The sequence below is a fragment of the Melopsittacus undulatus genome, chromosome 8 (genome assembly GCF_012275295.1).
Source record: "Melopsittacus undulatus isolate bMelUnd1 chromosome 8, bMelUnd1.mat.Z, whole genome shotgun sequence".
Lineage (NCBI taxonomy): Eukaryota > Metazoa > Chordata > Aves > Psittaciformes > Psittaculidae > Melopsittacus > Melopsittacus undulatus.
The window spans coordinates 35,970,052-35,996,386 of record NC_047534.1 but is presented as its reverse complement, the minus strand read 5'-3'; the positions used below and the strand labels follow the sequence as shown (position 1 = coordinate 35,996,386).

Below are 26,335 nucleotides of genomic sequence, written 5' to 3'. Positions count from 1 at the left end.
GAGACATTCAAAAGTGACTGGGACAGAGGGACTAAATGTACATTGCAAGAGTTTGATTTTTGTTAAGAAATCAGAATCTAAATAAATTGGAGCTTATTCTAAGAGAATGAAAGTCTGTTTCTCAGGTATTGCAACTGCTTCTGCAGTTTTCTGGCAAGAGGTTGATTTATGCTTTCTATGCAGAGAGCTAGAAATGTGGCTCTGGTCAATTGTGAAGTGAAGAAATATTCTCTCTGTTATTCCGGTCCACCCCCTGGCTGGTGCAGTAGGTATTATTTTATATTGCAATTTGGTAATATTAAGCTATTCTCTTTGCACAGAAGTCTCAGAGCACATAAGATGCCTGAATGAGGTTCCAGATCCAATACCTCTTTACTGACACTAGAATATACGAATTAAAAAAGAACTGCGGGTTTTGTAGATCTCAGAAAAGGTGAAACATTTACTCCTAGGTGAAATGTTCTGGAATTAGTTATTACAGAACAAAAGCAGAGCCATGGTTATCTGTTGTTCTCTACATGTATACCTTTAAAGCAATTATGGTACTTAAGCATAGATTTTACTGAACATACAATCCTGTGATTTTGTTGTGCTTGTAAGCATTGTGGATTTAGTAGTTTCTCCATTGTTCTTTTAAGTGGTGCAGATATAATGGAACTCTGAACTACGTTTAAGATCTGTCCTAGTTGTTGCAGTTTTTTACCTTTTTTATTATTTCTGGACAACTGCAGTGACAGTATGAATGTGATGGCAACTGTAAATAGGCACTCAGGAAGAAGAAGGAGAATCTGTCTTTGGGTCTGCAGCAAAAGTCCTTGTGTCCACAGATAAGCAGTGAGCTGTCTGTTTCATCCTGTTTCGTCTCTCCAAAAATGCTCCTATGCTGTACTCCAGTAACATTGTTGCCATGGCACCCATCAAAACCCAGATATGCTCTCGCTTTATGCAGCAAGATGCAAATTTTTACAAACAGGAGAATTTCTTTTCACTTTTCACTGCTATAGGTAAGAGACGACCCATGCCTCCAGACAAAGGCAATTTACTGAACACTCTTTGTCATTCCTGGATATGTGCTGTAACTGACTTTTCTCACTTCAACCCACAAAGCGCATTTGCTGAATTTTCTGTATTCGCCTGTTTGATTTCCATGGTACAGACTCGGCTGCACATAAGATGTCATCTGTGCTCGACCACCCTTTAGAAAGGTGGGGAAGTGTGTGGGAGCACAGGGAAAGGGGGAGTAGCTCATCTGCTGGTTTAAATTAAAGTCAGGGCACTACAGCAATATGCACCAGCTGAGGCTGTGGCTCCACATCTTCAAAGGAGACAACTTGAAATGTTGTGTGAGCCCAGTTTTGTCCCTCTGAAACAGGGAATAAGTCATACACTGGACTCTGCACAGATGCTGGTGTAAATGGTGACAATTGTCAGTGAGGTCTTGATCTGTACTACATATACATACCGTGCATACAGATGCATGCAGTGGCTTGTGGAGGAGATTATGTATCTGTATGCTTAGATGTTATTGCACACAATAGCTACGGAGGGAGGAGAGACCAAGCTTGGACCTCATGTTTGAAATGTTAGTCACATAATAAAAGGCTATTTAATCTTTCTAAACATGCATATTTAAGACCAGCACTGGGTTTTTACTTGTCCTTTGTGCTGGCTCAGCCATTAGCAGCTTTAGCAGAACAGCAGACAGTTTCTTGACATGGGGAATTCTCTGGAAAAGCCAAAGGCAACCTAACCCCCCATACACTGCAGTGTAAGAAGAAGAGGGTAAAGGCTGCTGATGCATTTGCCTCTGTTGTTTTAGAATATGCTCCATTTTGCTAGTGAATGATTTGTCCCAGAGACACACTATCTTCTAAATAAACCTTCAGTATGGATCACCTCTGTATAAACATAAGGCAAATGACGAAGATCTGAAAAGTTAAGCAGGCAAGAAATACCTGTGTGCATGTGTATTTAAAGATTTGCTCAAGGAACACTATGAAATGGTGAATGCTTCACTGACATCAAGAAGACTTCCTCCTCAGTAAGCAGTGCTCCCCACAAAAGGTGGGGCAGAAGGATGAGGCTGGTTTGATTTCTGCAGATGCTAAATAAAAAGAGAACTTTCCAAGCTTTCTGCTGCTGGTGGTAGGTTTGATATTCATTTGCTGAATCTAATAACTCAGTATTTGGGGGAGGGGGGAAGAAGAGAATAACAATGAAGGTATCAAAACCACTCTGTGATCAGAGGGCAAGATGATCTGGCATTAAGGCATTAGACAGAGACATGGAGAATCTGAGTACAGCTCCCTGCTTGCCACCACTTATTTGTGCTCATTGGCAAGTAACTCAGCAGATTCCCCCTGGAGCACCCAGAATCCTGGTGTTTGCACCCATCTCACTAGTGCTGTGACTCAAAGGAATACCCTGTTTGGTATCAGAGACACAGTCCCAGGACAGCCAGGTGTCTGTGTTCCTCAGGTGTATAATGGAGGTGTCCCCATTTGAGTGGCTTGGATCTGTAAGCTGTCCAGGCAGGGCTGGCTGATGTTTCAGATCCAGTCCTTGTACAAAGAGTAGTAACAGTTCAGTTACAAGAGTGGAATAAGTCTTGGCTAATTGTAGAAACAGTTCCCTTTGCTGGAGAACACCAAAACTTGTGACCAATGCAAGCCATGTCAATAAGCCCTGCTGCAAACCTGCTAACCCTGTCCCAACAAGCACTTCAAAGTTACACTACCCAGTCTTTTCCCCATATACTATTAGCAGCAATAATATTTTACAAGATCAGACACCAAAATACAAGCAGTTTCTACTGCATGTGACACCCAAACATACACATTATACTTCAAACCTAGCTTATAAACTCTTTAAGGCTCATTTGCAAAAATACACCGGAAATTCTACTTAGTATAAGTGGATTTGTTTAGCTCAGATGAGATCTGCTTTGAGATCTTTTATCAGCTGCTATTGGTTTCATTAATAATTACTGAAATTCCTCAGGGACTTCATAATCATTTTTAACAGATCATCATGCTGGTTGAGAGATTTGGAGTATTAACTTGCATGGGTGTACATACGCAGCTGCACGCATGCAAGAAATGCTCTTAGGCTCTAATGGTATTAAATGGAAAGCTAAGTATGTGTATCACTGATGATAGAACAGAGGCCAAAGGTTAATACAAACATGTTTTACAGCTGCAAGAGCTAATTACTTAAGTTAAAGTGAATATAGTGTATATTGTTTGGGCCTAAGAAATCATGTGCAAGCATATTTGCATCTAATCATAAAGTATTTTAGTGCTTGTAATAGAACTCATTAAAAATAATGTTGGTTATTCTAGAATACAGTGCAGTAAGCTTGTTTTTTAACCATTCAGCAATTATAGAGACTTGTGTGCCATCCTTTACAGTTCTGGTAGTATCAATAATAGTAGTTTGTTTACTTACAAAGGTAATTATTTTATTTAAAAATAAAAGATAGGCATTTAATGTTATGTGACCTCTTCTTTCAAAAGGCCTAACTAAAACAAAAAACGTATTGCTTTGACAGCTAAAGGTTTGCAAGAAGTTTTGTTTCTTCACAAAATCAAGGATTCTTTCCTAATTTTTGCCTACTCAGAACATCAGTATAGGATCAAACACTTCTGAAAATCCTTTTCCCCAGAGCAATACCTTTGAAATTATAAGTTCTAATCATGTCATCAGAAGGTATTCTTATGAGGGAAAGTTTTCAGGACTGGAGAAGGTGAATGAGAAAACCTAACTAACTGGTCCTTCTGACAGTGGATTCAGGCACATTAAGAACTGTCAGCAAATCAAATCTTTCCTTTGATCAAACTACAAGGGCAATAATTTGCAGCCAGACCGAGTGTGTGGATTTTGGGTTCTGTAATTTACCTCTGCACCTGAAATCTACTACTAGTAGGTTTTTTAAGTTAAATGTCACAATCTTTATGCAGAAAAATTTCCTACAGTAATTGTGTTTACATTAGGACTGCAGAATTTTGTGCATAGCTCCTCATAAAGGTGATCACTAAACTCCTAGAACTGAACCAGAAATGTTTATTACCTTGTAATAACAGGTGATAAATATCGTCTTGAATTCAAATTGTATGGTAAATGACCAGACTCAAGTTCTTCAGCAGTAACATTCTGCTGTCTGAAGAATGAAGGAAAAATAACCACCTGTTATTAAGGGAAGACAATTTACTAGTAACATTTGCCTTCCCTGGCTAAAGAAAATGGTGTCTGAAGAAGCTGCTCTGCCAGCCGAATTAAACCAATACAGATTTTGTCAGCCTGCTTCAGCCCCCTTGCATAAGGAACTGCTTACTGAACATCTACTTGAAGCTATTCTCTGACAACAAAGCTGTCTAAAAGCTGCACCACAGGGCTTGTGCTGAAAAGGCATAGTTATTTCACACCCTGACACAACACTGATATTTCCAGTTTGAGCTCAAAATATGTGAGTATGCACATGTATAAATGTTGTAAAAACTATGGAGAAATCTTAGGAAGTATCTTTAAATGTGCATCTCTTGAAATTACTAGATCATGTACCAAACATCAAATTAGAACCACTGATGGCTTGGCTTTGCGAGCAAAGATTTGGGATTGGGTTTACCCACAGTTACTGCAAGCACGATGACTAAGGGCAATGTGGGATAAGCAAATCTGGTTGGAAAAAAGGCTGCTTAGGCATTCAGGATATTTCTGAACAGGAGTGTCAACTCCTGGGACAATCTTGAGCGACCAATGTCCTGAACTTCCAGCTTACAAGGCTGGATCTGCAGCTTCCAATGCACCTTGTCACCTGCTGTTTTGTCCCTTGCCTGTTGCTACAGGACTTTGCAAGTGTGAGTAAGCCCTTCCAGCCTGCGCAGTGGATTGTTTAGGTGAGGCACAGCGTGTGCGGAACTGGTCCCACCCTTTACACCTGAGGTTTAACGGCCAGGCCTAGCAAGCTAGGACAGTGACAGCAAAGTCCTCAGGTCATAGGTTTGTGTAAGAGTGTCCTTCTCTTAGATGGAAGACCAACATAGATAGATGAGCTCCATCTGTCTGGGTTTGAAGTTAGGAGTTTTCCTTCTCCTATGAGGAAGGCCTGTCTTTGCTAACAGAGATTTGGGAAAGGCTTTACCCATACATTCTGAGCAAGACTGTCATCTCCTGGGTCAATCTCGAGCGACCAATGTTGCAACAACATAACATCAAATGTCTAGGCGGAATTCTGACTTAGAGGTGTTCTAAGATCCACTAAGCTAAAGCTTGAATATCCTTCGTTACTTGACAATCTGCAGGACAATTAAGGCTGGCTTAATGGAGCTAATTTTAAGGTTCCCTAGTAGTATCATTGTCATGGTTTAAGCCCAGATGGCTATCCGGAATCAAGCAGCCTCTCACTCACTCCCCCGCTTTTTCTCTCCCCACTCCTGGAGGGATGGGGAGGATAATCAAAATAATGTAACTCCCACGAGCTGATATAAGAACAGTCCAGTAACTAAGGTATAACACAAACCACTGCTGCCACCACCAATAATAATAATGATAAGGGAAATGATAAGGGAAATAACAGGGGAAGAGGATACAGCCACTCACCACCTGCCAGTCGATACCCAGCCTGACTAGAGCAGTGACCTACTCCTTCAGGGTAACTGCCCCCAGTTTATATACTGAGCATGACGTGCTGTGGTATGGAATACCCCTTTGGGTAGTTTGGGTCAGGTGTCCTGTCTCTGCTTCCTCTCGGCTTCGCCTCCTCCCTGGCAGAGCATGAGACTCAGAAAGTCCTTGGTCAGAGTAAAAATCACTGAGCAACAGCTAAAAGGTTTACCAGCGTTGTTCTCAAGCTGAAAGTCAAAAACACAGCACTGCACCGGCTACTAAGAAGAAGAAAAATGACTGCGACTGCTGAACCCAGGACAATCATTCTAACCTAATGTACGCTGGCTGAAATTCTTCATGGTTTAAGATTATTTTAAAATCCCAAATATAAGGTTAATAGGGTGTTTTCAGTGTAACTTCAGAGAAAGAGAAAAAGCTGCACAAGATGGCTCTAGAAGAGTTGTCGTAACTCAGCACAGCTTCCAGTATATTCCCACTTAATGCTAGGATTGTTGCTGGAGCTAATGGTACTTGAGAACAGTTAGCACTGTTGAATCACAGTGGAGTCCAGAGAGTTTCAGAAGAACCTTTCTCTAACAAAGCTGTGAAAGCTGAAGACTTGGCATGCCGAGAGGAAGAACGATTCAGATTGCAAACCACACAACATATTGCTGAATATTCATATGCTACAGAATTGACCATATATTTAATATTGTAGAAAGAGTTGGAATATTTTAAACATTGCTCAGAAAGACAGAAATATCTTTTAGTACTCATAGAACAAGTCAATACCTATACAGTATTCCATCTCCTATGAAAAGTCAATTGGAAACAGAACTGTCAGTTCTTTGTGTGCTTCCTCCAAGTAAAGCCACAGTGAAAACCAGAGGATATTTTAGTAAGACAGCTGAATTATCCACCCTGTTTCTTCAGTTTCTTCAGAAGACCAGGATTTAAGGCACATTAATCGACATGCTATTGTATTGACCCTACTGGGTGGTGATTCTGTGTTGTGCACATACTGTGAGTTTCTGCAGCAAAAGAGAAGGGGATTTACTCGAGGATAATTTTCTCAGGAACAAGTTGATGATTTGAAAAATCATGATCATGTTGAATTCCATCTAGCTCTAGTTTGGCTTTTTGTTCAGATGGAGTCAGAGCAGGATTTAGCTGTGGAGCTGGGAAAGCTTAACATGATGACTGATGTTTGTGGAGACACACAAGTGTGTAAGTTTTTTGTCTTTTTAATAAGCTCTTTGTCCTTGAAAGTTACATGCAGCTCAGTAGGAAATCTGGGTGCAAGCAGCTACCAGGATCAAACTCACTGCTATACGATAGTTGTTTAAAACATGTGGTATGCTTTAGGATGGAATCTTTAAACAAAATAGTTCTAGCTTGTGGCTGTTGTTACATAGACTGTATGCAGATAAGTCACAAATAGCTAAGCATATGTGTGGTGCAAGGTTAAAACAATAACAAGCAGGTCGAATCATTCAAACACTGGAAATCACTCTGACTCCAGGCCAACAGCTTAGCTTGAGATGATATCAGTATGGGATAAAAAGAGGATAAACTAACAGGCTTAGCAGCCCACTTGGAGTCAGCATATAGTATCTATACTTCCAGCAGGAGAGCAGATGGTTATATATTTAAGGAAGCACCAGACAGGGAGTCAGGACATCTGAATTCTATTCCTAGCTCTGCAGCAGTCTTCCTGTGTCACCTTGGGGAGTCACGTTTTTCCCCTTTTTTCTTAATCTTTTAAGTAGTGGAAATAATATTTGCTTGTAATTTGCTTTGCCCTTATAATATTACAGGGCAGTTGAGAGGCTAAACTGGTGCTGAAGAAATGCTCTGAAGCTCTAAGAAGAATGTATAGAAGAACTGCAAAGTAAACTCAAAGGAAAAACACTGCATGATTTCAGATGGCATGTTTGTGCCATGCGTTTACAACCCTTCCTCTCCCTAGGATGTCCCATGTCTTTTTGCACAGTTTTCAAGGAGGAAATAAATGGATTAAGCTGCCTTCCACATTTGCTGGAAAGATAAGCAGCTGCCAATAAGAACCTGACCAAAGAACAGACTTTATAACTGAGACACTATGAATGCCTAAGAGGGCAATAGGGTTGTTGACATTAACTACTCATCCCAAGATATTTTTGCACTGGTGGCAGAATAATGTCTCTAATGGCTTTTATTGTGGATTCAGCAGTGTTGCTTGCAAGCTGAGCGTTAACTACTTAAGACATACTTAAGTGTTGTCTTTTATGAACAAATCTTCTGCTGAAGTTCCAAAACAAGTTCATTTTTTTAAATCAGTGAGAGATGTGCATGATTATGTGCACAGGACTTTCATCTGAAGCCCATTAAAGTCAACAAGACTTCAAAGGAATTTGAATCAAAGACCTAGCAAGCAACTGTCATTTCTTCTGAATCCTATGCCCATTAAGCAAAATGGCCCAATCTATCTTCATCACTATTTGGCATCATAGGAGTGATGTTTTCACCACAGAATAGATAGCTTCTGCTTTCAGTGTGGAGATGTAAGCTTTAGGCTGGAGTTGAATTTTAGTGTGTATCATGATTTTCTCCATTTGTGCATATCCTTTTTGAAAGAGTAAAAAAAAATAAGACTTTTGGTTTTTTTCCTCTATGCTTCCATTTTTCTTATTCCTATATTCTGAATACCTGTAAAGGGATTGAATCCAAGCTCAAAGCCAGCTCTGGTAAAAGGGCACAGACAAGAAAACTTCAAAAGATTAGTCCACCTCATATCAGTGGTGAAGACAAAGGAAGCAAAAGCAAAGGTTATCTGAGATGTCCTGAGTGTCAGTATGGAATATGGTCTTCCAACATGAGTTTGTTTTTCTGATTCCTCACAAATGGATCTGTATGTAACCTGGACTTCCTTCAGCTCTTCTGGACATCACTGTAGGTTGGATATCTATATGGAGGGAAATAGTCACTGTTTTCAGGTTCAGGCTGTTGAGCAGGTTATAGTGCATGGCAATAAAATAGGAAGGGTGGTGCGATTTGTGAAGAAGAACATATTCTCTTGCATACAGCCTGCTTTAGTGAGAGCATACTTTTGAGTTAAGGTGCTCTTTTATACTGGACAGTTCTGCTGCCTGTTTACTTGATGAAAGACAGCCTTGGTAGTAGTGTAAGAGGACTTCATACTTTGCTTTACAAGGATACCATAATTATAGTTAATGTCCATTGCATATGTACACAAACAAGCTGACTTGCTGGACTCTACCCCAAATTCATGCAATTTTCTGCATTAAATCATCATGGGATAGCTTTAATCCAAAAGAGAAGCTGAGTGAAACAATTTCTCTCTGAAGAAATGTGCTATATGTCTAACTATAGCCTATTAAGCAGAAGTTCAACAGTTTACTCTTGATATATGAACTAAGCAAGAAATTTAATATCCAAACCAGTCCACTAACAAAAACCCTCCTTATGACAGTGTAAATTTGATAGTCAGAGACTGATCTGCTCCAACTGAAACTGGTTTAGATGAGACTCTGATTTCCCAAACTTTCCCATTACAGGAATGATGGTTCTTACTTTCATGTCCTTTTTTTTGGCTAGATAAATGGCAGAACTGCACTTAAGAGATGCAGAAGTGTTCCGCAAAGACACAAATGCAGGCAGGAACTTGAGCTGTTCTCAAGTTCTTCCAATCCCTATGATTTTTATAAAACTTTTCACTAGTTGTTGTGGACCTTGCAGGTAACATTTTCTCCAATGACTACCAACTCTGTCACATAACATTTTCAAAGATTTGAAGGTAACATATAGAAAAATCTTCTTCTTAGAAGTGCTTCAGTGAGAATGTGCTATTTGTACGTATTATGTTTTGGAATGTGGAAGAGAGCTTGAAGAATCAAAAAAAAAATAGAACTATTCAAAAGTTAAGTTAATGTTTCAACAAGGGCAGGTTCCCTACCAGGAGAAATCTGGTTATATATCATAACTGTACAAATAAAATGCTCAGTTCTTCTTATCTCTAGTCCTGCACTGTTGCGTCTGGGTTCTGTGCACAAAGATGTGGCTTTTCCTTCCCGTCATCTTTTCTCTCGGGATGGTAATGCCTGAAAAACTCAGCTTGAAATTGCAATATGAAGGGTGAGTGTGAATGGGGTATAATGAAGAATTGTGCATGCAGTGAAATTCCCACAAACTGTGTAAGATTAATAATAATTATGAATTTAAATGCTGGAGATAAGGTTACAAAGTGGTAAGCTTTGTAAGATTTGGAAAGAGAACATAAAGATGGGAAATGAAGAAAGAGGGAACCAAATCCAAGCCAAAAAAGATATGGCTGCAGCTGTAGGAGACACAGAATGCCCCTCAGATGCACCTCAGGATGCTCTGCTTCCATTAGCTGAAATTTGTTTGGTTTAGCTTTTTTCATAATGAACTTTGAAATCAGATGCCATAGGAATAGAATATCTTTTCTCAGTATAAAGTGTGGGGGATGGCTGTGGAAAATTATACCCATTGATAAAAGACAGCTGAAATTATGTGAAAAAGACAGTGTCTCAAAAGCAGCTTAGATATTGAACCCTGCTGGAAATCTGTATCAATAACTGAAAAAAATTAATGAATTTTGTCCAGACAATCCTTACCCCAAGGTGTCCTGAGAATGAGATTATCACATTTTTTACTGATTAATGGTTTTGAAAAGTATGAAACATCTGGTTTTGCTTTATTGTCCACTCTTGGTATGCTTTGTAAGAAAATAAGTGATATAAAATTATGCTGTTTGCCTATCTAAGTTATTTTGTTTCATTCACCCCCAACTTCACAAGGAGTGATAGGTTACAGCAATTGCGATTTGCAGGAGGGGCACAAATACAGTGTGGAAGCCAGCTAGCCACATAGAATTTTATACACAGCATTTTCTAAAGTAAACAGAGAAAGTACCTGAATGAAAGTGCTGAATGCTTCTAGGCTGATTATATCTCCAGAATACAGCTTTTAAAAGGAGAAAAAAAAAAAAAAGCAATACCTACTGCAAAGAAGTTCTTTCATAGCATACTCATTTAACAGTTCTCCTGACAAAGCTCCTGGCAGAATATACAGAGTCACTATTTCTCTCTTTAAAATGTGTTATTTTCCTTTTATAATGTTTAGTCTTTAGATTTGTACCAGGGTTGCAGTCAGAGCCTGATGATTGCAATGAATATAATTCAATGGATTCTTGGTAATGTCGCGTTCATTTTTGTTTCTAATTGCTGTCCAGGACTGAACCTGTTGAGTACTTGTATGGCATTTTAAAATACTCTTCATTGAGTGGTCAGTGTGACTTCAGGTGGCCAGCACCTGCACAAAGATGAAATAACTAGTAAAGCCAATTTTCTATGTCATTTGCTCTGTTCAACAGCTTAAGTGAAATATCCAATCTATAGTATCCAAGGAAATGCAGCTTATGCTGAGAACAGTCCTTCAACTTGGTAAGAAAGCTTAACTGTAGTATTTTAAAAACTGTTGTTCTCACATGGTCACGAGCTGACTTCGCAGTTCTCCACTGAGAGTCTTAGTCCATAATCATAAACAAATGTGTGCTTTCTAATCTTAGTTTACTATTAAAAATTGTTTGTCTCCACACTGGCTATTGTAAAAGGTTTATCAGTAAATAAGAGCTGGCCATCTGGCAGCAATCTGACTGTCTGGCATTTCTTTCATTTGGTGTAATTAAGACATAATGTCAATGAGGATAGAAAGATATTACAGGATATTGTTTCCTTCCCTGATAAACAAAGAGCAAAGCAAGCCCAGGCATTTAGAAAGAATGAACTCTGAACTGCAGCTGAGAAGTTCTCCTAGCTAAGATGTTTATCCTGTATCTAAAAGGTTTATTTATTACAAAGTTATAATGGCTGTTATACCAAACTGTTAGCAATGCAAATGTAATCATTTTGCCCCACAGATGAAGGCCCTATATGCTAACAGCATCTCCTGAACCAGTAGTAAACAGCCCATTTTAACCATCAATTCTATGTTTCTCTATCAACAAAGGTGATATTTTCAAAAGAGACGTAAAAAAAGCCCCAAATCCCCCTATTTTTCAGTGGATAATGTGAATGAATAGTGAATTCTATTTGCATGTATATTAAGCTGATAATTGTACATTTGTTTATGGAAGCACGAATGATAGCAGTTGCTATCTCATCAAATGATGAGAGCATATTATATTGATGGCCATAATGACTACGGCCATGCAAGGCTTTTGCAACAAGAAATTGTGTTACAAAAGCTTTAACATGTAAAATGCTCTTTTTTTGTAGTTTTGTAGAAGCTCCAAGGCCCGTTGAAGTCAGTGAAGAAGACTGTGAAGCAGTATTTATTAGATTCATAGAATAGTTAGGGTTGGAAAGGACCTTAAGATCATCTAGTTCCAACCCCCCTGCCATGGGCAGGGACACCTCACACTAAACCATGTCACCCAAGGCTTCATCCAACCTGGCCTTGAATAACACCTGGGATGGAGCATTCACAACCTCCCTGGGCATTCCAGTGCCTCACCACCCTAACAGTAAAGAACTTTCTCCTTATATCCAACCTAAACTTCCCCTAAGTTTCAACCCGTTACTCCTTGTCCTGTCACTACAGTCCCTCATGAATATTCCATCCCCAGCATCCCTATAGGCCCCCTTCAGATACTGGAAGGCTGCTATGAGGTCTCCATGCAACCTTCTCTTCTCCAGGCTGAACAGCCCCAACTTTCTCAGCCTGTCTTCATATGGGAGGTGCTCCAGTCCCCTGATCATCCTTGTGGCCCTTCTCTGGACTTGTTCCAACAGTTCCATGTCCTTTTTATGTTGAGGACACCAGAACTGAACACAATACTCCAAGTGAGGTCTCACAAGAGCAGAGTAGAGGGGCAGGATCACCTCCTTTGACCTGCTGGTCATGCTGCTTTTGATGCAGCCCAGGATACGGTTGGCTTTCTGGGCTGCAAGCACACACTGAAGCTGGCTCATGTTCAGTTTCTCAACAACCAACACCTCCAAGTCCTTTTCCACAGGGCTGCTCTGAATCTCTTCTCTGCCCAACCTGTAGCTGTGCCTGGGATTGCTCCGACCCAGGTGTAGAACCTTGCACTTGGCATGGTTAAACTTTATAGGGTTGCCATCAGCCCACGTCACAAACGTGTTGAGGTCCCTGTAGTTGCTAAAAAATACAAACACTTCTCAGGTTCCCCATTCTATCACATCAGTAGTGGATAACTGCTGTCTTACCATTGAGTGATGTAATGTAGTCATCAAAATGCACTCCTCATTCTGAAACCCTTTCATTAGAAATGGCATACTTGCTATGAGTCCACTTGCTATCAGTGTTCCATCAGTTGATCTGATAGAACACTGAAAAAATTACAAAGATGCTTTTAATAGAAGATACAGAGTTGGGTTTTCTGCATTTCCAACTATTTTAAGTTGTTCTTTGTAAACTGTCAATATTTTTTTTCAGATTGAGACTGTAGTAAATTAAAGTTTCATGGGGCCTCACAAAAATAATACACTCAGACACTGGATCTGTGTGTCTTTCTTTGCTAGAAATATGATAGACCCTGAACTAGAAATTATTGTTTCCTGCAAACTGGGTAAGAATATGCAAGTCTGAAGAGCACACTAGTCACTATTTTTGGAATAAATTGGCTATTCTCATGATAAGTAGTTTCTGAACATCCCAAGCTCTTATCAATGTTCATTTACCATGATTATCCAATGACTTTGCATGCTGAACCTATCTGGAACATCTTATAAATAGTTTATTATATATTACAAATGATTTTGTTTTGGCTCTGGTTCTGCAAAGGCAGAAATACAGATGCCCTGACAACCAGAGCTCATGTGAGCAGTTGATTTCAGTGGACCTGGTATGGTGAATAAACAGTTGCCACTCACAGGGAAGTAGACTTAACACTCGAGCAACAGAAAACTCACATCAGTTAGTCCTGTTCGCAGCTAAAACGTTCAAGGAATTCATGACTCAGACATGTTTTTCTTGGAAGAGCACTCAGTTACATGCTCTGTCTTCCTTCTACATAACAAAATATCTCCTTTTGACTTTTGGAATCATGGATACTCTAACAGACATTAAAACTGATCTTGTCTCTCTGCTGAATTTCCAGGGATCAGGTTTTGCATATTGTGCCAGAAACATTTGAGCAAGTCCAACTTCTTCAGCATCTTTGCAGCAGTTTACTGGTAAGTAAGAATAACCATGCATACTCAAAAAGCAGAGTGGGGTTTTTGAATACAAAACAGATTTGGACAGGAATGAAGGTTAAAGTAAATTTGAAAAAGCTTTAACTAACTTTTCTTACTGTAGGGTGGAAGTGATCTTGTTAATGGAAAGAAGTTAGTTTCCTTGCATGGCTCTGTGAAGGTGCTGCTTCTACTTAGTGGTGCCTGAGCCAACAAAAACACTATGGTTGGAGAATGGTTAAGGGGAGAATTTGAAAGAAAAGTTATTCCAGTTATTGATATGAAGCTACTCTATATTATATACATTTTCTCATTCCAAAACTGGCTCGACTATGCATTTCTTTCTTCTCTGCACAGCTGGATTTGTGGAAGCCTCTGCTACCTGAAGACATTGGGGCTGGAGAAGACCTGCATGTGAGGGTCCCAGTCCCTCTGATGCAGGAGGTGAAAGACAGCTTAGATCAGCATATGATCTCTTACAGGTACAACCTCTAATGTCACAATGGGAAAGGCTGGCTCTAGCAATATTCCTTGCTATCACAAAATGACCTAGCCCTTTCCAACGAACAGTCAGCAAGTACTGATGAGAGGAGCCAACCTTTGTTCCAAGTGCCTCTGACTTACCTTGACCTGCCCAATGCAGAGATGCTATATATATATACACCTTTGATTTTTAAAAGCACATTCGCCTATGCCCTGTTTATTCACCTTCTAACTAGCCTGGGCTGTCCATTTGGAGCTGGGATCTGTGACAGCCCAATCTGTTTTGTTTCTTGCTGTTGCTTTCTCAGTGCCAGAGGTTGAAGCTCAGAGGTGCAACTCTTTATTTAGCCTAAAGTCTGAGAGCCAAACCTGGTACAACCACTACTTACAGGAGAATGCCTTGCTCTTGGAAAGCATTGATATTTGAACACAGGGTCCTCTCTATTTTGGAGTTCCCAAAGGTTTAATTAATTTCACTGAAGAGAAGCAGTCGCTGTAGCTCTCCTCTTCCCTTGTCTTTTGCGGCTCCTTTGGTTTGAAGAAGAGCCCTTACAAAGTGAATATTCAGACAGTTTCTTTCAAGCTGTAGTTTCCTATCCCTATCTCCCTCCAGGCTGTTGAGAATTTCCTGGTACCATCCAGCCAAACAGAGACATTCCAGCCTGGGACAAAGGTCGCAGAGTCAGGGGCCCATTGTGCACACAGCTGGGAGCCACAAGCTGCAAATGGCCCGTGATGCTTTATTACACCTACCCAAGCCACACATCTTCACTGATTGCCAGCTTCTACTTTAAACTAGGAGATCATCTAATCCGGATGCAAAGAGTATTTATAAAGCAAATGGCTTGAAATAAGATTTACTTTTTCAGGTAACCAGTAGCTAGCTATATTTCATACAAACAATTCTGTAGTCATTCAGGGCTGGTGATAAACAGCCTATGGACATACACATACATATTTACCAGTCAAAGATAAGTTAAAGGATGATTGGTGCCACTTCAAAGCTGTGAAGTGTTAAAGTTGATCTTGACATCCTGCATCTTTCCCCATTAATTCTTTTTAGTAAGTGTGATGCCCTGACAACCAGAGATGGAGAGAGATGAGTTGGAAGCCAGTCCAAATTATCTAACACCAGGTTTAGACATTCAGGACTTAGGCAACATTCCAGAAGATATTCAACCTCTTATTTATATCAAGGCTCTTTATATTCTGATGGTTTCAACTGATTCTAGTGAAAATTTAAAAACTAAACTCAAATTAGCAGCTTGGTATTTTTTTTTTCTTGCTTTAGGTCTAGAACTGTATCCACATTGTGTAGGGACCTAAACAAAGAGGTGGATAATTCAAGAGTGAAACTGAAACTTGGCTTTGTATTGCAAAGGGGGTGAGAAAAATATGGCAATGTTAAAGTTCCTGTAACACTTTCAAAGCAGATCCACCTTTTAGAAGGCAGTTGACATGCAAGGAAGGTAACATGCCAGTTAGGTATATAATGAGAGAGACATAAATGACAAATTATAATCAGGGCATCAATATTCTGACTGTGTCAGACTCTGGGATTTCAATTCACCAGACTCTGATAAGGCATTTTGCGTGTGTGGTTGCATTTCAAGGGAATTTACACTGGCTGAATTTTAGTTTGAAGTTCAGATGTGAATAAACATCAAAGCTTAGAGTGAAAATCAGCTGTAACTACTCTTAAAAGTTTCTTATTTCCAGAAATGTGAATCAGTGCTACTGTCAGCAGAATAGCCCATTAGCATTTACAGTGGTTGAAATCAACAGTGTTTAAGTGTTTAAGCTGCCTTTGCAATTGTCTTATCACAAGTGTTTACAATGAGCAGAGATTTGTAACAGTGTTACAAGGGCCTGATTTCGTTGAGAAAGCACAGTGTGTGATCCAAAGTCTCCTGAAGCCAAGGAAAAGGTTTTAGTGACTCCCTTGATCGTGGAATCACACCTGTGCTATACTCATTTATTTGTAGGTAAAAAAGCAAAAAGAGCATTTTGAAGGAAAGAGGCGATTTGTTCTGATTCTGGCAAATTGCAATAGATCTTCTGTGAAGTCTTTGCAAATTGAAAATGTCTCCATAAAATACGGTGAAACACTAATGGTAAATTTTTCACTTTTCCCTCCTTTCCCCAAAAGGTGGTATTTTAGAGTTTTGCCCAGAAGTACAACTGGTGTAGAAAAGAAATATATTAAACACTTTCTTTTTATATATAAAATTGTTAATCTTAAAAATTAAAAAGAAAAAATCTGGTAAAATTACTATTTATTGTTTAAATCCAGCAAAAATCTCAGTACTTTGAACTTCCTCTTACATGAAAGTAATCATTATGCTGATGGTGGTGAATTTGCCAGGCAGTCCACAACAGAAGAGGCTAAATCCTTTCATTCGTTGATGTAAGCAATGTACCCACCATGATAGTTCTGCAGTAACTGTTAGGGATTCGTTTCTTTCTTACCTCACCCTTCCCTTTCCCCTCAGTGTCCTAATACATGATGTGCAGGAACTTGTGGATCAGAGCATGCCAAGGGAAAGGAGCAACCCCAGGCAGGTCCCAGAGGGTTATGACTATACCCAGTATCACCCCATGGAAGAGGTAAAGATGAATGCAAGACTGCTTGCTTGCTTTGTAGCTGCTATTTTGTAAATGCCACAACAAGCAACTTTGTGCTTGCAGAAAGCTCAGCTGAAGTCAGGTCAGTGGAGCTCTTTCTAGCTTTCTTCTTTGCAGAATTAGTCCTTACTCTTTGACTAGAATCTTGGCCTGGTTGAATTGAACATGAATTTGCAACTGATCTTGATTAAATCCTCAGTTCTTCCCTGACCAAATCTAAATGCTCTGCATGAAACAGCCATATTGTTTTGCAGATAATAATCTGGGGTTTGGATGATTGCTTTGCTACCTTTCTACCCTATCATGCTTTATAATTATTTCTAGCATATATTTGTTTAAGCATTAGTATGTTTGATGCTGAGACAAATGTGAAGTGCAATGACTATTGTGGTCTCTGGAATCCTGGTGAGGAAGAAGAGATGAGCAGTGAGAGATCTATAGAAAGAAGTAATTTAAGGACAGGTTTTTGACATCCTCTCTTAAGAAGAGAATAATGTCATAAGGGTGGGTCGTGAAGACTTCTTGGTGCTATGTTTCATAGACCAGTGGATAAGCATGGACACAGGCAGACCATGCTGGTATTCTCCCTCCTACCCACATAGTAAGTGTGAGAGAGCAGAGTCAAACCTCATATATGTTTTGCTTGAGCTACCTATTGGGGATGACTGCTGCTGAGCTCAGATGGAGAAAATCAGTACTGATAAGGAGGAGAGTGTGGTGCTATTTTGAAGATTTGATAGTGTGGCTCCATGTCTGGTGAAGTCAACAGAAAGATTCCCAACAGGATGAGCATGTGGAACGTGATTCAGAATGAAGTATCAGTGTGGTATTGCAGTGATGTTATGTTCTAACACCCAGTGAGATACAACCATGCCTTTGCACAGAGACAAGTGGAAGGCCTTCCATGAGTGTTAAGTGATACCACAGGTTGAAATAAGCTCTAATATTACTTGTCTAAGCAAAAGAAAATGCTTTAATCTGGAAATGGAGGTGGAAAGAGAATGAAACTCACACTCTATGACTATTTAGATTTATCAATGGATGACTGAGATCCAGAACAGCAACAGTGAGCTGGTGACTCAGCACTACCTGGGGAATACAGTCGAGAATCGACCAATGTATTATCTGCAGGTAAGGGGGAAGTTTTCTCAAAATGAATAAAAGGTATCTCCATAAAAAAGTACACAGGAAAAGGCAGGATTCAGATTTTTCCTAAAACAGTGCTCATCCCAATTCATTAAAATAACAGGAAATGGTTTTAGTCCTCGACAGTACAAGACTTGCCAATTTTCATATATATTCACTATAACCTTGGTATTGGTATTATACAGTGAAAACAACAAATTTAACTGAAGTCTTGCTTAGAAATACAATTCAAGCTGAAATTGGCCTGGCAACAGCTGTGCATGAGGATAAAGAGATTTGCTTTGTTGTTTCTATTACCTTCTAAAGCATATAGCCTTTCTGCTAGGAGTATTCCATGACATTTTGTATTGGACATTCTAGTAAAAACCATAGTCTTAATAATTGTATTAGTTATTGCCTAATCTGTTCCTATCACTGTATAAAATTAGATTCCCTGCCTTTTTGTGCTTCCCCTTCTTAAAAAACAATTAAATAAATCTCAAAGTGAGAACAAACAGTCCTGTGAATAACTAATATAAATGAAAAATGAACTGTTTCATTGGCATTCCTGCTCAACAGATACTCTCAAACTCTTGCCCTGTGATACTACAGAGAGGGGGGTTATTAGGAAAAGGAGCTAGTCATAACGATATCTGTAATAATAATAATCTCAGATGGCTTAATAACATATCAAGACACATGCTTTTCTCTCTGTATTATGCTAGGCTATTGTATTCTAATGTAACAGATTTCCAAATGATCATTTTTACACTCTTTCAGATCAGTCAACCATTGGATAAAACCAAAAAGATCATTTGGATGGACTGTGGGATTCATGCCAGAGAATGGATCGCTCCAGCTTTCTGCCAGTGGTTTGTGAAAGAAGTGAGTCCTTGCTTTTCCACTGAGAGAATAAAAAACCCCATATAATTTCAGATACTTTGTCTCTCTTCTCTATTTTGGTATCAAGAATTATGCTTTTCTATTAAAATATTATTTTCAGAATTAATATGAAGTACAGATACCTGTGAAGACCTAAGTTCTAATCAGAGTTTAAGATGAGATGTGGGAGAATATTTGTTATCTCATTGTTTCTTCCACCTGCATTGATTCAAAGACACTGAACTTGATAGCAGTCTCTCAATATCCCAGAGTGGTTTTGGATCAAACATCTTTGCACCACAAACCCACAGTCCCCCTTGAATAAAGCAACCCTGAAATATGGTATAGCAATGTTCTATGCATATGGGAAGTACCTAGTGCACAGGTACGCTATCTTGCAGCTTTCATACCTATATCTGTATGAAGTACGCTATACACTGTTGTTTTGTAAATGGCAACAGGTGGATATAGGATGAGTCTCTGTCCATGGTAGGAGAGTTGGACCTAGATGATCTTAAGGTCCTTTCCAAGCCAAACCATTCTATGATTCTATGATATCAACACATCTGGGGAACAAGGTGATCTTGGGTACCATGGTGAGATCCAGTAGTGGGTGATCCCCTGATGATAGTTCTAAACTAGCTCTTCCCAGATTAACACTAGATTCTCTGCTCAATCCTCTGTATTTTTTTCTGTTCAGATTCTTCAGAATTACAAATCTGACCCAAACATAAGCAGATTTCTGCAGAATTTGGACCTCTACATCTTGCCAGTCCTCAATATTGATGGCTACATCTATTCCTGGGAAAAAGTAAGTAATGAAAATCCAGGAACTAGGTGGAAAGTTAGATGTGCATAGCATGTTTTGTTAATTTTAGATACAATCATAGCAATTATACTTAAACAGAATCATTACTCACACAAATCCTCTCCTGGCTGAGAGATTTTGTTTCTTCCAGTAAATCAGCAGTCACTTGAGATTACAGGGCTAGAAATTCCTGGCAAATGTCACGAGCTTTGGGAAAAGAGGACAAAACCACAGGATCAATTGCTTTTGGGTTTCTGGGGATGGACTTACTTCTCTACTAACAGCTCAAGGCTTGGCTGCTGGGGATAAGCATGTCTGAAGGAGTCAGTCATTCTTTGCAAGAGATCTCAACTAGCAGATGGGTCTAAGCACCTTTGCAGCATGGCACAGGGGGAGAATAGGTGAAATACGTGGCTATTTGGTTTTGAAGCAGGAGTGCCCTCTCAAACAATCTTCCTTTTCTGATAAGGAGAATAATGCAAACTGTTGGTCTTCAGGAGCTCTCATCATCCTTCCAGGCTCCTCAGTCCAGCCAAAATACCTTTTAACACAGGACCTTCGCACAGCCTAACAAGCTCAGCCTAACACCGTATGGATCCTGCTTGTTCCCTGGCAGGTTTGGGGCACAACCACACATTGCAAATGGATGCATTGGTAATTCAGCTGGGAAGCCCATACAGGCAGTGCTGTGAGCTCTCAGTGAAATAAGTACAGAGTCATAGAATCATAGAATAGTTAGGATTGGAAAGGACCTTAAGATCTAGTTCCAACCCCCCTGCCATGGGCAGGGACACCTGTACAGCAGTGAATATAGCAGGGAACCAAGGAGCAACAGTAAGATTAGCTGACAATAAAAGTATTCATCTTCCTGAATCTGAAACAAACAGAAGTTGAGCTATCATCCCTTGGACACACAGGTATCCCTCACAATGCCAAGTCTTTCTTAAAAGTGCAACACTGGATGGAAGCAGTTGAGTACTCATAGAAAGCATACTACTTCTTTTAAAGCTTGGAAGGCTCATTTCAAGGTAGAAGCAAGGTTGTGGCAGATGACAGACTGGTGGTAGTAGATAAAATGTTCCATCACTAAGCTTTATCACCCTTACATACAGAGTTGTACTCTTACAATGCAAGAGTTACTCAGAATGCAGAGGTCTAAAGTAAAAGCGCCTTTACTTCATATTATTACCAGGCCCTACAGATTATTGAGTTGTTATTATGTAACTGAAGTTACTTTTATTTAGGACCGTTTATGGAGGAAAAATCGTTCTCCATATATGAATGGCACCTGCTACGGTACAGATCTGAACCGAAACTTCAATTCCTCCTGGGGCAGTAAGTTCCAACTATTTCAGTTCAGCAATACAAATGTAAAGCAAGAGTAATAGCTAGTCTCTGAAATAAGATGAAGACCTGTAAGAAAGGAATACTTATCTTGTTGTCATCAAAACAGATGTAAAAATAAAAACCTGGTTTGTAAAAATATTATCCTTGACTTTCAACTGGCATTTATTTTTGTGAGCAGAAAATTGCTGCTTATATAACTATACCTCTAATTCACGGTAGGAACAAGCATCAGCTCCAAGGTAGCAGTGTTAGGAGCTAGTCACTTAACAGCCAATATTTATATTTGCCATGAATTTCAAGGAGCATCCCTGGCAGGTGGTGTACTGTGGTGGTGTAAGAGTGTTTTTGTGCAGTCAGCCTGTAAATGTGAGTTAAATATTTCAGTCTTGTAGCAAATTTTAGTTGCTACCAACAGGGTATAATGTTGAAGTCCCACTGAGCAATCTAGTCTTCCTGCCCATATAGACACATGCCTTAACACTCCAAGGTAGATTTCCCTGTTTCCTCTGAACAGTTTCCTCTCCTTTGATTCACTTTTTGTATTCCTCTGCAGGTATCGGTGTTTCTTACAACTGCAGCAGTATCATCTTCTGTGGATCTGGACCAGAATCAGAACCTGAGACAAAAGCTGTGGCTCAATTAATTGAAAAGAAGAAGAGTGACATTTTGTGCTATTTAACAATTCACTCCTATGGACAGTACATCCTCATTCCATATGGTTCCACAACTGAACCTGCAAGTAACAGTGAAGAACTGGTAGGGCAAAACACTTATTGTCTACATTTGTAGAGAACAAGTACAGGCAGTAGCATGTGGCACAACTCTACCTGCCCCATTGCCTTTCCTTCAGAGAAGCTGGGCTGACTCAGGGGCTTGGCTCCCAGAGATACTGTTGCTCCATGCAGTATCAGCAAGGTCTGTTTGCCACAGAATTAATCCTAATCCTTCACTTTAAATCAGGAAAATTGAACTATTACAGAGAGGGTTACTGCAGTGCAGCGCAAGTGGAGAAGAGCACCAAATTCTTGTTGCATACAAGAATCAGATTTGTTTAGGTTGGAAAAGATCTTTAAGATCATCAAGTCCAGCCATTAACCCAGCACTGCCAAGTCCACAACTAAACCATGCCCCTAAGTGCTTTAGGATCTCAGTACATTATATATACATGGTTGTCAGCAATTGTGTCTATAAAGAGTATTCCAAATGTGCTCACTAGAATAGAAGCAAAGTAGACACCTACTTGGTTACTTCTAACCCTCATCTTCTGAGTGTTCTAATTTGAATCATTAATTCTTTACTGTTAGGGTGGTGAGGTACTGGAACGGGCTGCCCAGGGAGGTTGTGAATGCTCCATGCCTGACAGTGTTCAAGGCCAGGTTGGATGAAGCTTTGGGTGACATGGTTTAGTGTGAGGTGTCCCTGCCCATGGCAGGGGGGTTGGAACTAGATGATTTTAAGGTCCTTTCCAATCCTAACTATTCTATGATTTATGAACTAGCTGGAGCACTAGTAAAGAGCACAAAGCATTTTGGGTTTGGACTTCATCTGTGTCATTGGAGAATTCATTTAGTCTGTCTATGGCTCAGCTTCTAAAGACGGTGGAATACAGAGTCTGTGGCAATATAACAAGTGTGAGAACAATCAGTGCTGCAGTCAGTTTCAGTACACTATATAGCATAGAGGTTGATTCTCCAAAATTCAGCCCTCTAGCTTTACAACAAAGCAAATATTTTTTTTTACTTAATAGAAAGAGTAACTTTTAAAACTTTAGCATAATTTGCATTAAAAAAGTCAAGAGCAATTTGCCCAAATGTTTGTAATGGATTTCGCTAGTCTTGAATTAATAACACCAAAACTTAAAGCTGATCACATGTAAATGTAAAACTGAAAGAGACAAAAATTTTGGTCTACACAAAATAATTGCCAAAAGTACTGGCACTGATGACCATGCTTTTCTTATTTTGAATTTACAGATGTATGTTGCAGAGAAAGCAGCTGCTGCCCTGATGCAAAAGTACGGGACAAGCTATGAAGTAGGATCAACCTCTTTAATTTTATGTAAGTTTCTTTATGTTTCCCTTTGATTGTTCTGTTTTTTCAAAGAAAAGAGTCATTCTTCTGTCACAAGCATCAGTAAGTATTGTTTTGCTGAGTTTCCTCTTTGAGTAATATTTAATGGGCTGGTTCAGTGGAACATCTAAGCAGCAGTCATTTTAATACAAGATAACACTGTAAATTATAAAGCTGACTGAGGGAAAGAAGGAAGCATTGATCAGAAGCTAGTTCCTACATGAATTCCTCACATATACATCATAGGGGCCAGAAGGAGATCTATGATAGATCATCCTGATCCTGCTGAAGTCAGCAGCCAAAATCCTATTTGTCTTCACTGGAGTCAAGCAAAAATTAAAATCCCAATCAGGTCTGCAGTAACTCCCTCAGACATTATCACATGGCAGCTGCTTGCAGTTCTGTGTGAAATATGTTGGTTTCAGCCTTGTTCCTAATAGACTTGGTAGCCACATCACAAACAGCATCACGGCTGATACTAGTTGTCAGTCTGTACACAGAGGACCAGCAGGCCCTAGAGACTACCTGGTAAACCCAGTATCTTCCCAGTAAGCAGAAAGTCATGTCTATCGCTTAAAACAGTAAGTGGCTGGCTCCAGTACCCATGTGGTTTTGCATATTCACAGTGTCTGTCTGTGCCAGTCTCAGAGTCACTTGACTCACCTACTGCATGGGCAATGTATAAGACAACTTGTTCAGGCCTAGAACTGCATTTTGCTAGGGTTTGTACTTTTACTGAATAGGTAAGAAAAAATATTTGTGAGGCATATGAACAATGATACAGGGAATAGTCAGATTTTTTTTCCAGCTTGACCAACATTATGCTTAAAAACAAATACACAAAGAAATTCCAGGCAGTGTCAATGTAGGAAATGAAGTACCAGAGCAGATAAATGGCCAATCCATTTTGTATCCCACACTCGTCACTATAAAATGCTTAAAACACAGAATCCCTGGAACTCATGAATCTTATGAAGAATTGTTTCACTTAGGAAACTCCATGGAAGACTTTTAGTATAATTTAGAATTGCAATACCTAGAAATTCTGCTCTCCATGTCACAGTGCTATGCGGTTTACTTAGTTCAGGGTTCCTAGTATAATCTTGCATTAACTATAGCAGAAAGTATTTCCAACAAGCCATGCTTAATACAGCTCTTTCCCCTTTATTTTTCAATTCACAGACAGTAACTCAGGCTCCTCACGGGACTGGGCTCACATGATTGGCATTCCTTTCTCCTACACATTTGAACTGCGAGACAAGGGTACTCATGGATTTGTTCTACCCCCTGACCAGATTCAGCCCACATGTGAGGAGACTATGTTGGCTGTGACAACTATCATAGACTACGTTGATCACAAGTACTTTCCAGGTGGGGCTGTGATGCTGTCCTCTAGCAGCCTGGGCCTAAGACTTTACCTCAGTATCATACTTACATGGACTGTTTCTTAAAAATGGCTTTGAGAACCCAGCAAGATACTCCCATGCAAAGTACACTATCTATCTCTTTGAAAAAACAAGATTGCATGAACAGAGGAACTAAATGTCAAGTATTTCAATAAAGGCTCATCCCACAAAATACAAGCGTCAACTTATGGTCTTGGTAGCTATGTTTTACAGAAAAGGAAAGAATGAAGAGCTGTGGTAATTTCCCAGACTTTACTTGCTTGCTCTGCAAGAAACCAGCTTGAGTACACAGAGTACTGTTACTCCCTGGTTCTTGAGCATGTTTTCAGGGATTCTCCTTGGTCATCCGCAGTCCTGCTCTGTCACAACTGTCCCCATCAGCTGGCCTTGCTGATACAGGCAGATTAGCAAAGCTAGAAATTGCCCAATCCTTAAAAAATACAAAAGGGAAAAGGAAGATGAGGATGATGTGCTATTCCTACAGAGCAGACCTGAGACTGAGATTTTTGCAACCTCAACTTCCCAGACTGTGCAACTGGTAGAGACAAAAAATATCCTAAAGTCAGACTCTTGAGCGATTTCATTATGGACTGTAAGTAAAGAAAGCCTATTTACTGAGGGGCTCCTTCCTAAAAAAGCTTCATTAAACCTTTGAGAGCATGCAGGTTGCAGGGATGTGCTGGGGGTACTCATGTGAAGCTGGAAGCTCAGTGGAGTGCCACAGGAAGGAAATGTTTCAGCCCATTGAGCAGGAACCCTCCACCTGAGCCACTCAAAAAGAAACACCAAGGAAAGAGCTTCTGTATTGTTACAGCCAACATCAGAGGGTCTAAGGCATTCACTGAAATAGGGAAGACCTATTTTAACCTCTATTCTTGTCTGGTTTTTAATACAGGACTCGCACATCCCAGAAATATGTCTACCAGGCTTGGCTATTACAGATAATAGGATGGATTTTTTTCCTGATAGAAAAAAGTCAGGGGGCAGAGGGGTCTATACAAAATGTCTGATTTTCTTGGCAAATTTTGAGATCCTGCTTGAAAATTGAAAGTGTTCTAACCAGAGATTTTAAACAAAAATATTTCCAACTTGCTATTTTTCCTCTCTGACTGCTTGAAGGCTAGTGATGACAAATGAAGACCAAGAGCTTGTTCCAGACAGCTCATAGGTAAAGAACATAGAAATGACTGAAATATTAGTGTCCTCAAGTTATAAAGTACAACAAGAGTCAGTGACTTGACTAAGATCTAACAAAGGGTCTGAGGCAGAACTTGAAAAATTCTTTAGTCCAATTCTCTTCCAGTGCTGTCAAGAGAAGGATGCATAGCACTTGACCATGGTACTGTTCAAAAAGAAATAAAAAGGATAAAACCTTGCAGTCACTTTTCCAAAGCATATCCTATTGTCATTTTGTCTGTACTGTAAGTTGACAGACCTTAGCTCCTGTGTTCATTGTCTACAGATTATTACCCATTGGTGTAGCTAAATCTGTCTAACTCCTGCAGGTTCCCCAGAGCATAGGCCTTTCAGACCAGCCACTCATTTACAGTAAGACCCATCTGTTGCTGGGCTCTGTAGCAGAAGGTCTCACTAATTAGCACTTCTCCCCACAGGAGCATCACTCCCCCCAACTTACGTTTACTTTAGGATGTGACTTGTAAGTCTTTATATTTATATTTGTGTATTGTGTCTTTGGAACTTCAAGAAACAAAACAAGTCTATCTGGCCTATGACTGTGAGGTGTCTCTAACCAAGCAGGGCTT

General features: G+C 39.7%; 1 protein-coding gene across 1 annotated transcript; it reads left to right on the top strand.

Moving 5' to 3' along the window:
• Nucleotides 1-9,646: 9,646 nt before the first annotated feature.
• On the top strand, nt 9,647-24,617 carry CPO (carboxypeptidase O). The gene is made up of 11 exons (XM_005144677.2): nt 9,647-9,738; nt 13,751-13,826; nt 14,184-14,308; nt 16,802-16,916; nt 17,964-18,065; nt 18,840-18,944; nt 19,642-19,752; nt 20,994-21,084; nt 21,650-21,852; nt 23,070-23,154; nt 24,349-24,617. The coding sequence occupies exons 1-11, from the start codon at nt 9,659-9,661 to the stop codon at nt 24,615-24,617; spliced, it is 1,362 nt and encodes a 453-aa protein (XP_005144734.2). The 5' UTR covers nt 9,647-9,658.
• The last annotated feature ends 1,718 nt before the right edge of the window (nt 24,618-26,335 follow it).

Coding starts and splice junctions, on each gene's coding strand:
- CPO (XM_005144677.2), top strand. CDS start 9,659: ATGTGGCTTTTCCTTCCCGTCATCTTTTCTCTCGGGATGGTAATGCCT. Junction 21,085..21,649: donor CTTCAATTCCTCCTGGGGCA/GTAAGTTCCAAC, acceptor ATTCCTCTGCAG/GTATCGGTGTTTCTTACAAC. Junction 23,155..24,348: donor ATCAACCTCTTTAATTTTAT/GTAAGTTTCTTT, acceptor TTCAATTCACAG/ACAGTAACTCAGGCTCCTCA.